Source organism: Chrysochloris asiatica, unplaced genomic scaffold (assembly GCF_000296735.1).
Source record: "Chrysochloris asiatica unplaced genomic scaffold, ChrAsi1.0 scaffold00010, whole genome shotgun sequence".
In the NCBI taxonomy this organism is placed as follows: domain Eukaryota; kingdom Metazoa; phylum Chordata; class Mammalia; order Afrosoricida; family Chrysochloridae; genus Chrysochloris; species Chrysochloris asiatica.
Genome location: NW_006408528.1, coordinates 273,689 through 292,742, shown reverse-complemented (window position 1 = coordinate 292,742; position 19,054 = coordinate 273,689). Strand labels below are relative to the sequence as shown.

The 19,054-nt window shown below is 34.8% G+C and overlaps 1 protein-coding gene across 1 annotated transcript in view; it reads right to left on the bottom strand.

Moving 5' to 3' along the window:
- LOC102831536 (diacylglycerol kinase beta-like) overlaps window positions 1-19,054 on the bottom strand; it is a 585,403-nt gene that overhangs the window by 298,628 nt on the left and 267,721 nt on the right. The window contains exon 4 of the mRNA XM_006834239.1: window positions 9,791-9,881. Coding sequence (XP_006834302.1) covers window positions 9,791-9,881 — 91 coding nt within the window. The remainder of the gene's footprint in view (window positions 1-9,790; window positions 9,882-19,054) is intronic.

Here is a 19,054-nt window from a genome sequence, read left to right as displayed (position 1 = left end):
TCTCTGCTCTTCAACACTTTAAAAAGTTCCTGTGCAGCAGATTTGCCCAATGCAATACGTCGTCTGATCTCTTGACTGCTGCTTCCATGAGTGTTGACAGTTGATTTAAGAAGAGTGAAGTCCTTGACAACTTGGACATTAGCTACCAAAAATGCTGTTGTTATTGTGAAGTGCCGTCGAGTCGTTTCCGACCAATAGCGACCCTGTATAGGGTTTCCAAGGAACAGCTGGTGAGCTTCAACCTCTGGCTTTGCTGTTGAAATGACTTTGCTGTCTGACGCATTAACCCACAGCTCCACACCAGGACTCCATAAGGAGCTCTGGTAGTGTAGTGGTTAAGAATCTGGCTGCGAACCAAAAATGGGGGCCTATAAAGGCAAGAAGTAACTGGCTTACAAGCTTTCAAGAGGGAACCTAGAAACAGAGGGTGCAGAGGAAGGTAGAATCTCCGCAGAGACTCCAATCTGTCTGGGCAGGACTGATGAAAGGAGATGGGGCTAGGACTCTTGTGGTACAATAATGAATAATTGCTATCTGGATTGACTGTGAGGGTTGTAAATATAAAGGTAGATGTTATGTAGCAAAAGGAGGAGAGTGGTTGACTTTGCAGTCTAGGAGCAGAGTCCCTGGGAACATCAAGGGAGAAGATCGATTTTGGAACCCTACCCAGAGAAACAGTGACTCCAGAGATGAAGGCAGATACAATGACATGGAGAGATGGAGTGGCTGGGGACTCAAGACACAGAGAGGGAGAGGGGCTGTGTGCTGAAAACTGAGGGGCAAGCATCACCAAAGGGATACCTTTGGTTGTTTGATGATGCATGCAGGGGATTGTAATCATGGCAGTGAAATGATGTATGATATAATGAAAATAAAGCTAATGTTCTCCCATGTAAACTATCACATAATTCACAATAAAACATTAAAAAAAAAAAAAAAGGAGCAATTGAATGGAGGATATAGCCAAATTAATATCTATACTCCCAATGGTAAAGCCTCAAAATATAGAAATCAAACTCAAATAGAAAAAAAATAAATAGACGGCTATGCAATAATAGTAGGAGATTTCAATATACTGCAAGCATGGCAGCAGTGGTGAGATTAGGCCAGGATCAGGCAGTGTTTCATTCTGCTGTGCACAGGGTCGCTTTGAGTCGGTACTGACTCAATGGTAGTACCGACTCAATGGCAATACCGACTCAACAGCAATAGCTGTTGAAAAAGGACAGCATAACTAGAGAGAAACTCAGCAAAAATGTAGAATTAAACAACACAATCAATAAGTTTGATTTCATAGATTTATATAGAGCCTTAACCCAACAACAGTACAATATATATTCCAGTGCATATGGAACATTCTCCAAAATAGACCATATTTTAGACCACAAAGCAGGCTTAATAATTTTAAAACACCAAAATATTACAAACCATCTTTTTATATCACAGTACTATAAATTTAGAAACAAATAGGAAGATTAAAGAAATAAAATCAAATACATGGAAACTGAATAACACCCTACTTAAAAGCTACTGCTAATAGAACAAATACAAAACAAAATTAAAATTATAGTGAATCAAATGAAAACAAAAACACAACATACCAACACCCTTGGTACATAACAACAGCAGTACTTAGAAGGTAATTTGTAGCATAAATGCACACATCTAAAAGGAAGAAAGAAACAAAAGTAACACATTAAAACAACATGTCCAACAATTAGAAAAGATCATCAATGTAAGCCTACAGTCACCAGAAGAAAAGAAATGATAAACATTAGAATAGAAATAAATTAATAGGAAACAGAAAAACAATGGAAAGACTTGAAAATACAAGAAGTTGATTATTTGAAAGGATTAATAAAATTGACCAACCTTTGGCAAATCTAACAAAAGAAAAGGGAGCTGATGCAAATAACACACATAAGCAACACTGTGGTTTATGTCACAACAGAACCAACAGAAATAAAAATAATAGCAAACTATTAAATTTGTACTCCAATAAATTTGAAAATCTAGAAGAAATGAATGCATTTTAAGAAAAACACAACCTACCTAAACTAACACAGAGTGAAGTAGAAAACATGAACAGATCTTTGACAAAAGAAGATATTGATCAGGTAATTAAACCCCCCCCCCCCCAGCCTCCCCCCCCCCCAAAAAAAAAAAAGGAAAGGTTCAGGCCCAGATCGCTTTGCTGGTGAATTTTATGAAACACTCAAATTGTTGACACCAATTTTACTAAAACTATTCTAGAACATAGAATAGGATAGAAAACTTCCATATATAGTTCTTGAAGCTAGCAAAACAGTTATACCAAAATCAGGCAAAGAAATCACTAAAAACGAAAATCATAGAACAATATCCCTCAAGAATATAGACAAAAAAATTTTCTACAAAATTTTAGCCAATGGAATTCTACAACATATAAAAAAAATAATACACCATGATCAAGTGGGATTTATACAAGGGATGCAATGATGTTACAATATTAGAAAATCAACGTAACCCACCATATAAATAAAAATGAAAATGAATCATAAGATCTATCTGTTGATGAAGAAAAGCCATTCGACAAATCCAACATCCATTCTTGATTAAAAAAAAAAAAAAAAACAAAAAAAACACTCAACACAGTAGGAATACCGGGAATATTTCTCAAAATAATTAGAGCATATATACAAATCCAACAGTCAACATTACTTTCAGTGGAGATAAACTGAAAGCACTACATTTGTGAATAGACACGAAACAAGGATGCCCTTTATCACCACTCCTATTCAATATTATTTTGGAAGTAGTAGAGCTATAAGGCAAGAAAGAGCATAAAAGGCATCCAAATTGGCAAAAAAGAAGCAAAACTCTATTTACAGATGATATTATCCTATACATACAAAATCACAAAGACTCAGCAAGAAATTTATTGGAACTTACTGAAAGATTCAGCAAAGTGGCAGGGTATAAGGTCAATATACAAAGATCAGTTGGATTTCTCTATACCAATAAAGTAAATTAAGAAAACAATACTATGTAAAATAGCCACCCAAAAGATGAAATACTTAAGAATAAATCTAAGCAGAGAAACAAAAGACCTGTGCACAAAAAAATTATAAAACATTACTACAAGAAGTGAAAAGAGAATAACAAAAATGGAAGACATGTTCATGGATAGAAAGACAATATTGTGAAAATGTAAAAACTAACCAAAGCAATCTATAATACAACTACAACCAGATTACAACATCATTCTTTAAAATGGAAAAATGATCACAAGGAAAGGAAAGAGACCTTGAATAAGCAAAGCACTACTTAAAAACAACAAAGTTGGAAACCTCTCACTCCTTGATTTCAAAATTTACTACACAGCAGCAGTGGTCCAAACAGCCTGGTACTGTTACAATGAAATATACATAGATCAGTGGAATAGAATTGAAAACCCTGTAGTAAATCCATTCACATTCAATCAGCTGATCTTTGACAAAGTGCCAAGCAACATTAAATGCGAAAGAGACAGTCTCTTCAACAAATTGTGCTGGCAAAACTGGAAATCCACTTGAAGAAGAATAAAATAAGACTCACATTTCAGACCATATACAAAAACAAACTCAACATGGATTAAAGACCTAAGACGCAGTGTAAAAGCCAGAACTACAAAAGTCATCAATGAAACAACAGGGACCAACTTAGGGGCTCTAATATATGGCATACATACACTATCAGACATTATAAAAAAACACACGAAGAGTAATAGACAAAATAGATTACTGGGACTGCCTAAAAGTTAGACAATTTTGTGATTAAAAGATTTCCCCAAATGAGAAAAAAGGGAACCCACATACTGGAAAAAAAAAATTTTTTTTTTGCAATGACATCATCAGACAAGGAACTAATCTCTAAAAATTATAGAGAACTACATCAACTCTACAAGAAAAAGACAAACAACCCAATTAAAAAAAAATAGGCACAGGATATAAGTAGACTCTTCACCAAGGCTGATATTCAGGCAGGTAATAAATATAGGAAGAAATATGATCATTAGTCATCAGAGAAATGCAAATCAAAAGAACAATGCTTTATCCACTCACACCAGCATTAACAGCAATGTTAAAAACAAAACAAAACAGGAAGCAACACATACTACTGGTGAAAGTGTTGAGACTTTCAAATGCTGGTTGTACTTTAAAATGGTTCAACCACTATGGAAAACGGTATGGCATTTCCTTAAAAAGTTGTAATTAGAAATATCTTATGACCCAGAAATCCCTCTACTAGTTTGTTGTTACTATGAGTTCCCAGGGAGTAGCTTGTGAGTTTGAACCGCCGTTCTTGCAGTCCAAAATGACATTACGGTCCAGTGCATTATCCCATAGCCCCACACCAGAACTTCATTCTACTTGGTATACATACACAAGAAATACGAGCCAAGACACAAGGCATACATACACCAATGCTCATGGCAGCATTATTCACAATTGCAAAAAAGATGGAGATAGCCTAAATGCCCATCAGAAGACTGGGTAAACAAACTTTGGTACATACACACAATGGAACACTATAAAACACTGAAGAATAAAGATTTTAGAAACAGCTCACAACATGGATGAATTTGGAGGACATTATGCTGAGTGAGAAGTCCTAGTGTGGTGCCATAGGATAAGGACTCGAGCTCAAGGTTTGTTGTAAGCTCCTTGGAAACCCTATACAGGGTTACTCTGAGTCAGTGCTTAACAACAACCACACAACAAGCTGAGTGAAATTAGCCAATCTCAAAAGGACCGATATTGTATGAGACCATTATTGTAAAAATTTAAGAAAAGTTTTTCATACTAAAAGAAACATTCTTTGATGGTTACTGGGGTGGGAAGGAAAGGGGAGTAATTCACTGGCTAGAGGGTAGACATATGTTAGCTCTGGAGACAGGAAGAACAATCTAAAAGAAGGCGTAAGGATAGGGCAATAAACAAAAAGAGGGAGGGTGGTAGAAGAATGATGAAGATAGTTGAAGATGCAGACACGTAGACATTGGCTATAGGCGACAGAGGTAAATAATGATATATACACAGCCTTAAAGCAACAGGATTCTGTGCATAGATACATGGATTGAGACACAGGATAAATGGGTAAGAAAGGAAGAGTGGGATTTGGAAGCCTGGTGTGGTGCTGTGGATTAATGCGTTGGACTGCAAAATCGGTTTAAACCAAAAGATTGATGGTTCAAGCTCACCAACAGCTCCTCAGAAACCTTATAATCCTACACAGGGTTGCTATGGGTTGAAACTGACTTGACGACATTTAGCAACAATATTCTTATACTTAATTTACATTTATATAACCCACAAATATATAAGACTTTGAAAGATGGTATTTGTACATGAGTATTTGCTTTTCCTATAAACACAACTATGTATGAATATGGTGGAACATACAAAGGGCAAAATGATGAAAACTTCCAAGATAATATCAAACATATTAAGACAATGAGTTGCTAGACCTCAGTGCTCAGAGCCATAGTCTCATAACAGTCCACAAAAGACAGTATTCTAAATCCTACTTTGGTAATCTGTATCTGAGATCTTGACAGTTCAGAAGTGGCCATTTAAGGTGCATCTATTGGTCTTTCCAAGGAACTCTGGTAGCGTAGTAGTTACGAATCGGGCTGTGAACTGCAAGGTCAGCAGTTCAAAACTACTAGCTATTCCATGGTAGAAAGATGAGGCTTTCTGCTCCCTTAAAGATGTACAGCCTTGGAAATGCTATGCAGGGTTGCTATGAGTCGGAACTGACTCCATGGCACTTAACAACATCATTGGTCTTTCCATGTGTGGAAAAAAGAAGAGTGATAAGAATTGAAGAGACTTAGAATCAAATAGTCCAGAACTTGCAAACATAAGTCTCAATGACTTTGAGACCAGAAGACCTACATGGTGCCTGGATACCACTGTCAACTACTGTGAAAGGTATCACATTAAAGGATCCGGGTTAGACTGGATGAAAATGTGGACCACAAGTCAAAATTATTTTAAAAAAAGACCTGATTTACTAGTCATAAAGAGACTGGAGAAACCTGAGACTATGGCCCTCAACCACCCTTCAGGTCTGGAAAGGAACTCTCCCTTCATGGCCGGTTTTCAGCAAAGCAGTACATAGGTATAGAATTAGAGACAACACTAATAAGCTATGCTCACCATGGAATGGTCAATCATTCAAAAGCAAATGGGTAACACTTACCTAAGGACAAAGTTGACAAGGGATGGAAAGGTGGGTGGAATGTAAATAGGAACTAGAGGGAGAAAGCAGGGCAACTCTTGTTGCATGATGGGGATTGCAATCTCTGAATTGAAACAAAGTGTATGATTTGTTGACAGTAAAACTGATGCTATTGTCTGTAAACCTTCACTCAATTCCCAATAAAATAATAAAAAATAAAATTAACTTCTTGGATCCCTTTTTACTCTTTCCGTTTATGTTTATGCACATTGCTGTTGTTGGTGGTGGTTAAGTGCCATTAAGTTTGTTCTGACTCACAGCAACCCTATATAGGGTTTCCAAGGAGTGGCTTGAACCACCCTCCTTAGGTTCAAACCGACCTTACAATCCAGTGCATTAACCCTACACTTATGTCTATTATTTCTACTTGATTTGTTTTCTTAAATTTAAACATTTTGGCATCAACACATTCTAATTTCTCTTCAATTAGTAAACAAATTACTCATATCTACAATGAAAATATATAGTATCTGTAATTTACAGGGAATGCACATTGCTTCACATTAAACATGAAGTATAGTTAGTAACAGATAAATCTTATTCTTTGTTTTCCCGAATATCATCATCTTGAAAGAGTGCTCTCTATGTGAAAGAAGAACGTGAAACACACACCAAAATGATTTGTTTTTTTAAGAAACTGTTCATAAAACATATATCCATTACTTAACTTTCTCTTGTTACTTGTTATCTGTAATATATTTTTCAAACTGTGGCTGGTATAATTTTAGGGCAAATAGGAAGCAACAGAAAACAGAATCAAATTTCTGAATTGCTGTTTTTCTTATATTTAATTATGAAGTAACCTTGAGGGTAAAAAAGCATAGTCTGCTGTTATGATAGACTGGTTTCATTAAACATTTAGCATAGAGGATTTTGTATTACATCCATAAGCAACACAAACACATACATGCACACCAAATTTTAGAAATGATAAAAAAAGACAAAAACCTACAACAGTGTTTCCATAAATGTAACAATGACTGGGAAGTGTTCAGCCCTGTCTCTGAGTTAGACACGTTATTGCCTTGATCCCAGAATAAGCTAGTGCTTGCAAACCAGGAAGCACAGCCTGGAGGACATAAAGAAACACGACCTAAGAAAAAGAACTGAATTCTAGTTGCCCAGATTTCTTGGAGAGCATTCACAATAGGTTTTATCCCCCCTGTAAAATGAAAAGCTCTTTGGACAAAAACTACTCAAATTTATTATTATTCATAACTTCAAAATAAATATTTTCCACAGTTACTTTGATTCAACTGTGGTTTTCTCTATGAATGCTACATGGCTTTCAAATGTATCTTTCAATATTTTCTTGGACTTTTGATACTTTGAATTTATATAATATTATTCTACATATCAATGGTTGTTCAATGTGTGTTCAGAGGTAGGATGAGGTAAAGAGAGGAAAGACTAATGTAGGAGGCTTCAGTTTTAAACTGAACAGGAGTCATACTACTTTTAAATGTGTTTTCACTTTGGCTATACTACAAACATTCTTTGAGCAAAGACTTCTTAGAGTAAGATGATTTTGTAATTCCCTAAGGAGTCCTGGATGGAGCGAGCTCTGGTAGCGTAGTGGTTACAAATCGGGCTGCGAACATATAGGTCAGCAGTTCTAAACTACCAGCTGCTCCGCGGAGAAAGATGAGGCTTTCCACTCCCATGAAGATTTACAGCCTCGGAAGCCCTGTTCAGGGTCACTATGGGTCGGAACTGACTCCACGGCACATCACCACCACCACCAAGAAGTCCTGGTATGGCGCCACTGGTTAAGCACTCAACCACAAGGTTGGTTTGAACCCTTTCTCGGAAATCCTATACAGGGTCGCTATGAGTTGGAACCTACTGGATGGCATTTAACAACAAATATAAAGCATCTTTAAAATAAATTTTGAACATAAAAATGTAGATGTTATATATTGTTGTTGCTAACAGTTATGGAGTTGGTTCGGACTCATTAAGATCATGTATCAATTTCAAAGCAGTAAATCTTTTGGGGAGCAGAAAGCCTCATCTTTCTCCCATGGAATTGTTGGTGGGCTTGAACAGCCAACCTTGTGGTGCACAGTCCCGTGCTCATCCTACAGAACCACCGTGCTGCCAGCTGTATGCATGTGTGTTTGTGTGTGTGTGTGTATATTTTTTAAAATAGTTTTTTGTTGTTAAGTACCATCGAGTTGGTTCTGACTCATAGCGACCCTGTATAGAGTTTCTGAGTTGAACCTAGTGGATTTGAGTGGCTAGTGGATTTGAACCATCGACCCTGCAGTTCAAACGGACATTGCAGTGAAGTACTTACCCTACAGCTAAATATACCCTGGTGTGGCACTGCAGGATAGTGCACTGGAATGCAATGTCAGTTTGAACCAAAAGGTTGGTGGTTTAAACCCACCAGTTGCTCCTGGAAAACCCTATAGAGGGTCGCTATGGGTTGTAGGTAATTCAATGGTACTTAACAACAACTTATTTATTTATATCATATCATGAATAGTGATCCTTGTTTATGTTTTAATACTTAACTTTTTCCAACAATTGTGATGGGGGAAAAAAAGTGCAAAAATGCAATATTGCAAAGTAGTGTCACTTTTGATAATATTATCAATAGTGAATTAGAATATTAGGGAAATTAATTAGGTCATAGTGATCCTATGTGATCCATTTCAAATGCTATTAACCAAGTCACTAACAATGTAGCTGTTAACAGAACATTTATGCATTTGTTTTTAAAGTGAAAGTGTTGAAGCCAATATTTTCCCATTCATTTCAGCTAGTCATTAAATATTCAGGGTGTTTCATAATTTTTCCCCTTTGTTTTTGTCTTTTATCTTATCAAAATATAACTTTTCCTTTTTCCTTAACACCTAAGATTTCCTATAGTTCAGTCATTTTGTGTTGTAACCAGTCTTCTAAATTTTGAGTCCTACAGTGTCTACATTTTTGGAGTAGACCTATTTGCTCCAATTCTTTTTAAAATGTGTCTTATCTTGCTATCTTTCTTGGCATTTCCACTTTCTATAATCGTAATGGGGAAATGGCAACCTTGGGCACTGAGAAAACCTCATTAATGAATGGATATGAAATGGAAAAGTCTGTTTTTTTAACCTTTAACATAAAAGTAAGAACAATTTTTTTGAACTGTGTTTTAAAGGTTATGAAATATTGAGACCTGAAAATAATACATTTTTATGTATCTTGCAACTTTTTTCCTTTTTCTTCAACTGCTTCCTTTTATCTTACATTTTTCTTTCTACACTATATCCAGTAACTTCTCCATTGATTTTAAAAGTTGTGTTCTAACTCACTTTTTTTTATACTGTATTAAAACATCTCAGACCTAAACTAAACTTTATACTAGTATTTTTAGATGGTGTTATATTCCCACTGTGTGATAGAAATGGTATTTCAGAATCTTGATTAAAGCTATATTGTTATTCAAGATGCAATTCATTCGATGGCTATAGTTCAAACATACTAACCAAACTTGAGCCATTTCATAAAATTATAAAAGATAATCCATTGTTCTTACTTCTATCTCCACAGATTCATGTAGCTTCTTGCAGGTGGCTGAGAACGTCTCAGATGTGCCAAACTCAAAATACCAAAATTTGTTCTTCATTCTGAAAAAGAAAAGGAAGAAGCAGCTTAGGAAATTTCAATAACAGTAGCATTTTTTAAGTAGGTTAAATTTGTTTTGTGTTATAGGCTATTGGATAGATTTGAGAACACTTATAATGTAGTAAATAATGACTTAATTTTTAGAGCTTATATGCTGGCGCCAAATTTTATGATAACCTTTGAGAGGATTACAGAAATGTGTTGTTTCTAAAGACTGAAGTTTATCTTTGATTTTTCTATTAGTTGATCAGATTTTTGAAAATTATTTTATTATTATTCTTAGGTTACTCTTAAAACAGGTTGAATTTGGAACAATAACATTATCTCTGTAAACACAACAATAATAATAAATCTGGGCTTTTTATGAGATAAAGAAGACAGAACTCAAATATGCTAAAGTTTTATAGATGGCTATGTCGGCGGTTCAAACTCACCTTGGAAACTGTATACAGGTTTGCTATGAGTCAGAATTGACTTGACTGCACTTAACAACAACAACAATGTATTCATTAGAAACTGGCATGGTCAGAAACTATACCAAAATTTTTTTAAAAAATCACAGTTATCCATAAAAGTGAAACTCAGCAACTTTGGGGTAACCATTGGTTATTTTTTAAAACACTGCTTTATTTCATTTTGACTAGTAGTGGGGAATATCGATATAGGATGAAAGAACTAAAAAAAGGCTTGTGGTTCACAGGCTGTGTGTATAATATCTATATCTATCCATCTATCTATAGATATAGATATATAAAATGGTGTGGTGCTGTAGGATCAGCACTGGACTGCAAACAACAAGGTTGGCAATTCAAACACAACAGCTGCTCTTCAGAAATCCTATACCGGGTTGCTATGAGTTGGAATTGACTCAAAGGCACTTAACAATAACAGCATATAAAACAAGTACAAATAGATATAAACACATCAAAGTTCATTGAAGCACTATTCACAATAGCAAAAAGTTGTAGAAAGCCTAAATTCCCATCAACAGAAGAATGGTTAAACAAATTTTGGTACATGCACACTACATACACACAGTGGAACACTACATAACATTGAAGATGAACAGTGAATCTGTAAGCTACCTCATAATGTGGATGAACCTGGAGGAAATTATACTGGGTGATATTAGCTACTCATGAAAGAACAAATATCGTATGAGACTACTGTTGCAAAAACTTAGGAAAAGGTTTCCTTGATGAAATAAATATTCTGTGATGGTTACTGAAGAGGGTGTGTTAGTGAGGGACAATTACTCGCAGGCTAGAGGGTAGACTTGTGTTAGCAAGAATGATGGGTGACGGAGAAGGCAATATATAACAAGAGAAAGTTGGCAGAGGAAATATAGAAAATAGCAGGAGACACAGGGAGGAATGCAAAAGTTAAAGTGAAGAGAGATAAACACATAGAAGGGATTGTAATCATTGTAATGAAGCAGAATATATGATATGTTGATTTTAAAACTGCTTATCTGTTCTGTAAAAATCTTCACTCAATTCACTATAAAAAGTTCTAAAAATTTTTCAGTTTGACTTATAAATATTGACATCTCCTTTTACATTAACAAGAGAGCTTTCTATAACTGTAAACATTTGACAAGAATGTCACAACTTAACTGAAATTTATTATTTGTTATAGAAAATGACATGGAATCTATGCTTATTATAATGATATGTTGAACAGAGTTCTCTGATATTACAATATATAAAATTAATCTTCGATTAGCTACATGTACATATTCAATATTTAGTACCACACAATGTTTTATTTCTTTAAAACTTTTAATTAACTCATGTTGTAGCAGTCATATTCAAGTTAATATCTGAATATGAGCATACTTTTGAAAGAATCTAGTTCGATGCATCTCAAATTCTGTTCTATAAAATACTTATACTTGCTTTATGACTTAATTTCGTATATGTGGGTAGAAATATATAGATGATACTTCTTGCTGAGGTGGTTGTGACTTATAGCCACCTGTATAGGGTTTACTAGCAACTGCTGGTGCATTTGAACCATTGATCTTGCAGTTCAAAACGACCTTGCTGCTCAGGGTATTATCCAACAGTGCTACACCGGAACTTCCCTAGATGATACTTGGAGCACAGGTGAATATTTAGTACCAGGTTCTGTGAATGTTGCTGTTGGATAAGCACTGTACTGCTAACTGCAAGGTTGGCAGTTCAAACCCACCACCTGCTCACTGGAAACCTTACACAGGGTTGCTATGAGTCAGAATCAACTTAATAACAGCAGCAACTACATGATAACACAAGTCTATGCTAAATCAATTCAAATACCTATCTTACTTCAGGAATAGTTGTGTTTTACAATGGTACTTGTCATTGTGAAGTGCCGTAGAGTCGATTCCAACCCATAGTGACCCTGTATAGGATTTCCAAGGAGCAGCTGATGATCTTGAACAACCAACCTTGCATTTCAAATGACTTTGCAGTCTGACACATTAGCCCACAGTGCCACACCAGCTGAAATCATCCAAGTAAATATTCTCCGTTGGTTGTCATTAGCAAAATAGAAGCACATTCTGATGAAAAATATATCATTCAGTTGATTGAGAAGAAAACAATTGATCTGTCCTGAAGATAGCATTAAAATAACAACTATCTTGGTGGCATAGTGGGTTGCACATTGGGCTGCTAACTGCAAAGTGAGTAGTTCAAATCATTTATTGACTGCTTGGAACTGTTTTTCTACATTTAAAAAGTTTTCTAATAACATTTTTATGCTGATAATCTCTTTAAAACATTTTGCTTTCATTCATTCATGTATTCATTCATTTAGCAAATGTTCAGTGAAAACATTCACTTTCATATGCTATAGGACATTGTGTTAATCTCTAAAGACACAAACATGAAAGTAATTATATACATCCCCAAGGGACTCTGAATGTCATGATTATGAAAATATACAATAATAATAAAACAAATTCTCTCAATGGAATATGGACAATGTATCATTGGAGCACACCTCAATGAATCAATTAGTTGTGCCTCGGGGAATGCAGAAAGCTCTAAATGAGAAGGTGATATTTTAATAGGCAGAGAAGATACAAGCTCTGGGCATTCATTGGAGTGTGGGACTGACAAGTGAAGTAGAGTATGTTTGGGGACATATATGCCAAGTTAAGGGATCTGTTCTTTAGCTTAAAGACGAATAGGTTGCCAACAGTTTGTATGGTCAGTTTTGTTTTATGGGGAGATAAGTCTAGGAGAAATGAAGAAAGTTGAGTAGAATATTAAAATGCTACTATTGTAAACAGAAATGTGGTTATTGAAATAGTCCAAAAGCAATATAATTGAAGTTCTAAATCAAGTGTCAAGAGAAAATGAAAAGAGAGGCTAGAGACAAGATACAGAAGTGGGGCACAAATGATAGAAACCGGTAATGTTAGGTTCAACCAATTTTTGCCATACTTTGCCTACATCTGAATGAATACTCTTATATAGGAATATTTGAGTGTTTTTCAAACAACAACAACAAAAAGGATCTGGGTTTATATATTGATATGTTTTGTGGTCAAATATGCATTGCTCTGCAGTTTGACGATTAAATATAAAAAGCTTTAGATTATGTTTGAAATTATTCTTTTTTCTATTCTTTCTGTCATTGGTCTTTACAGCTTAATTAGAACGATGTAACATTAACAGTTAACTAAAATACCTCATTTTAACAAACATATAACATGAAACAAAAATTCTGACAGTTTACATTCAGCCTTAATTTACTATATTAGTTAGAATCATTGTTCATGTGCAAGAGCCACTTTAAATTCTCTATCGTTACAAGGATTTTATGTTTCACTTAAATATATGGTAGTAATAAAATGCACAAAGAATCAGATTCCACATGTCAAATTGAAAGCTATTATATTTCATTTTTTAACCAAAATAGTTTTTAGATTTTGAAAATGCAAAATAATAATAATAATAATAATAATAAAGCACATCTAAGCATGTATGTTACTTATTCTTATGGTTCACTTAGTAAATGATCCAAATAATTCAAAGAAAGATTTGTCATATAAATGCACAGATTCAGCCCTTAAAAATGAAGTATTGAACATTTAACCCATTGACAAATGTTATACTAAAATCGAATTTATCGTATTCCTTGGCAGGTTTTGCAGTTCCAGGTTTGATGACAAATGTTCGATAAATTCCACAAATACAATTTTATTTCATTAATATATTAAGCTCTATTTTAATGAATTTAATTGTAATGCTACAGGTTTTAGTTTAATATTCAGTGCTTGGCTACTAGATGTTTAGGTAAGGATGAAGAAATTAGCTCACATTCACCTGACAATTTCTAACTAATGGCAATTTTGCTTCTTTACACAGCTGAAAAGAAATATGAAGTGTAAGATATGATAACTATTAAGTTAGTTAACTTTCAAATAGGTCATTTAATTTCTAGCAATGTATTTCCTTGTGAAATTTTCTTCTTGACTTAAACATTTTTGTTTTGTTTTTTGGCTAATGTGTGTGAAATAATGTAAATGAAGCAAATATATCACAAAACAAACAAAACATGAAGAGGCTATATAATTCCCAAAAAGAATACAAAAGAACTTAATTAGATGTGATGTTTATTTCTAAGGAATATATGACATAAAGAGAGGGGTTAAATTGCTTCATTTATCTTGCTGTAGAAAACATGAAAGTCATAACCAAACAGAAAAGTTGTAATTTAGTAAAATTACTCTTAAATTAAAGGTCAATTTTTCTTCATAAAGGTGAATCTCTTGTATTAGTTGTTATGGATCTAGTAGAGATATAGGAAAATAATTAATATATAAAAAATAAAGAGACCTCTATTAGGCACTTTTATGAATTTTTAAGCATATTTAAGCAATTTTATTTACAAGAGTAAGTCAAAAAGTATTGCTATAAAATTATAGCAACCTTAATTAAACAAACCCACCAAAATATGAAGTAATTATTTTTAACATATCTTCCACCTAGATCAATATACTTTTGAAGCTGGTTTTCCCATCTTTCCAACCCTTCACTGAAGAATACTGTGCTCTTCAACTTACACCACATCAAAACTGCAGTTTTGGCATCTTCAAGAGATTCAAATCGTGTTCCTTTTAAATTCTCTTTGCTTTTTGAAAACAAAAAGAAATTTGACCGTGCATGATCAGGAATGTAGGGTGAATGGAGTAAAGTATTCCAAGGAAATTCTAAAAAATGGCCCTGCTACCCTCAAAGAACTAGCAGGGCATTGTCATGATGGAAAAAAATATTCCTCAAAAAAATTTTTTTCTGGTCTTTTGCTCACCAATGTAGTTTGCAATTTTCTTAAAATTTCTTCCTAATCTTCCCTTATGATTATCCTGTGTTCTTCAAGAAAATCTTTCACTGTTACATCTTTGAAATCCAAAAAACCAGTTGCCACAAAATTCTGAAGGGACCTGGTATGGCAGTGTAGGTTAATCACTGACTGCTGACAAGGTTAGCTGTTCAAACCACAAACCGTGCCTCTGAAACTATAAACAGAACCACTGTGTCAGAACCAACTCTACACTTGACAGCACTTAACAACAACAACAAAACTGTCTAAGCTGAACTATCTTGAATATAACTAGCCCAGAAAATTCCTTGGAAGTCCTTGTGCATTACTGAAAGAACTTGTTTGTAGCCATCTTTGGATCTCACAGACATATTTAGACATGTTTTGTTTGGAATAAACTTTGCATGTGTGAACTGGAACCCTAGTATCAATGCATTTTTGGCTTAACATACTATGTTACATGGATAACATATTCACTTGATATTTGTTGTTAAAATAAAAGCAAAACCATACTGTTCTAAGAACATGTTGCTGCTATTGTTGCATGCCTTCCAATCAGTTCCAACTAATATTGACCCTATGATAGCACTACAAAACAAAACACTGCCCAATCCTATGCCATCCTAAACATTGTTATATTTGAGCTCATTTTTGCTGCCACTGTGTAATTCCATCTTGTTGATAATTTTCCTCTCTTTTTCTGATTCTCCACTTTACTAAGCATGATGTTCTCCAGGGATTTGTCTCTCCTGAACACATATCCAAAGTACGAGAGTTGAAGTCTTGCCATCATTGCTTCTAAGAAGCACTCTGACTGTACTTCTTAAAGACAGATTTGTTTCTTTTGGCAGTCCTTGGTAGTTTCAATATTCCTCTCCAATTTTCACATGCATTTGAGGTGACTGAAAATACCATGGCTTGAGTCAGTGCACCTCAGTCCTCAAACTAACATCTTTGCTTTTAAACACTTTAAAAAGATATTTTGAAGTAGGTTTGCCTAATGCAATATGGAATTTGACTTCTTGGCTGCTGCTTCCATGAGTGTTGATTGTGAATCCAAGCAAAATGAAGACTTTGACTTCAAACTTTTCTCTGTTTAGCATGATGTTATGAGGATTGTCTAGATGTGAGAATTTCTTTTCTTTACATTGAGGTGCAAGCCATACTGAAGGCTGTAGTCTTTGATCTTCATCAGTAGTTCCTCTTCCCTTCCAGCAAGCAAAGTTGTGTCATTTGCATATTTCAAGTTGTCAATATTTCAGTCAGGATTCATCAATCTTGATGGTACATTATTCTTCATATAATCCAGCTTCTTAGATTATTTGTTCAGCATATAGATTAAATAAATATGATGAAAGGATATAACCATTATGTACATATTTCTGGATTTTAAACTATTCAGTGTCTCCTTGTTCTATTCTAACAACTGCCTTTTAGTTAGTATATGTTCAGGCTCCTCATAAACACAATAAAGTGTTCTGGAATTCCAATTCTTTGCAATGTTATCCATAGTTTGTTATGATCCACACAGTCAAAAGCTTTTGCATACTCAAAAAAGTAAACATCTGCAGTCAACACAGATCTGACATCAGCAATGATAACCTTTGTTTCAAGTCCTTTTCTGAATCTTTATTGAATTTCTGGTTAGCTAACTATCGATGTACTAGTGCTACAACCATTTTTTAATTATCCAGCAAAAATTTACTTGAATGTAATATTAATGATGATTTCCACATTCCATTTGGTCACCTTTCTTTGGAATGGACTAAAATATAGATATTTTCTGTGGGGAGACCAGCTCTCCACAGGGGGTCGTGGGACATGAGAGGATACGTGGAGTCGGCTAATAAATGAAGAAATGAATGAATGCAATTGAAAGGCTTTTCAGCTTGCTGTGCTGTCTGGCTGTTCTCTCCAGCTTCTGCCTTGTGCTTTCTGCTTTCTGCTGATACTCCTGCTCTCTGCTTCTACTTTTCTGCTGGCCCAGCTCAGCAAGTCTTTATTTTTATACGTAAAATCACACAGTACATGAATTGACACTTTTATCTTTTCTTGAATTATTACACAGTTAGTCACAACATTCTTGCACCTGGTCATTAGACAACCTTGACAAAAATACTTCTGTGATGTTCAGATTGACCTTCATCTCCTTTCCACTATGTGATAAACTGTTTCTTTTTGTTTCTACTAAAAGATTATAAACTTTCTATCCTACATAATGTGTTATTATTTTCATAATAAAGGTATTCATTAAATCACTTAGAAGCCATGTGGCATAAAGTCCAACCTGGCTACTTGCTGCAAGAAGTGTAGATTATTAAGTCAAAACTATCCTTCACTTAAGTTCATTATTGTCTGCTTGTTTACGCAGGTGTCTGTATGTAGGGGTTTGAGAATTCTAGCTAGTGACTGATTGTGGTGAGGTCTATGGGGGTAGATCAGCTTGACTCTAATATGCTGCCTGCTTTTGTGGTCTCACAAATGTAGTTACTTAGGTTTTCTAATGAAAGGGAGTAATTTACACAATTCTCCTTGTATTCAATCCACCAAAGCTGAAAGCAATTGCTGCTAAGTTAGTTTTTCCTAAGGTTTGTAGAACTCACAGTGAAAGGTTGTGAATATTATATATTTTTACAAGTAAATTCAGAGTTAACTTGAAGGGAAGATAGGGACTAGCTTTTGAGAGTCATTTGCGGTGCATAATGTCTTTCTCCCCGCTGTGGCCATGCCAAGCAATGGGAGTTAAGCGCTTCCCGCAATTTTCCAATAAGATTAGCTAGCTAGCAGTCTTCAAAATTTCTTGGCATAGACTAGTGAGTGTCTCCAGCAAGACATCAGTTTGTTGAATCATTTGTTTGTATTCCATCAATTACTGAAACTTTGTTGTACCTATGCCTTCAGTGTAGTTTGATGTCTTCCTTCAGTATCATCTGTTCTTGATCATATGGTATCTCTTGAAATGATTGAACATCTACCAATTATTTTTGGTACAGTGACTGTGTAATCCTTCCTTCTTATTTTGATGCTTCTTGCATTATCCAATATTCTACCCATGGAGTCCTTCAATATTTCAAGTCGAGGCTTGAATTTTTTCTTCAGTTCTTTCCTTTTGATTTTGTAACTCCAGGTCTTTGTACATTTCAGTATAATATGTACAGGTTCCTCATAAGCACAATTAAGTGTTCTGAATTTAATACTGAATATTCAGTATAGTAAACAGATTTTGTCTTCTCAAGCTACCCTAGAACTTTTCTGTTCAGCTCTTTTACTTATTTCTTCTCATTGCTTTAGCTTCTTTGCATTCAAGAGAAGCATTCAGAATCTGTTCTGGCATCCATTTTGATATTTTCTTTCTTCCTTGTCTTTTGAATGACCTTTTGCATTTTTCATGTATGATGTTCTTGATGTCATCCCACAACTCTTCTGTTTTTGGTCATTAGTGTCTAATGCCTTAAATCGGTTCTTAAGATGGTTTCTAAATTCAGGTGCTATATGTTGTTGTTGTTGTTAAGCGCTGTCGATATAGTCAAGGACATATTTTAATTCTCTTGTTTATGATTTAATTTTCTTCAGCTTCAACCTGAACTTCTATATGAACAATTGGTAGTCTGATCCAAATCAGCCCCTTGTTTTGGCTGATGATATTGAACTTGGCCATCATCTCTTCCCACAATGTAGTCAGTTTGATTCCTATGTATGCCATCTGGTGAGGCCCAGGTACACAGTCCCTGATAATGATGTTGAGAAAAAAATATTTGCAGTGAGTAAGTCATTGATCTTACAAAATTCTATTGTGCAGCCTACAGCATTATTTTTATCACCAAGGCCAATTTTCCAATTACAGATCCTTACTTTTTGT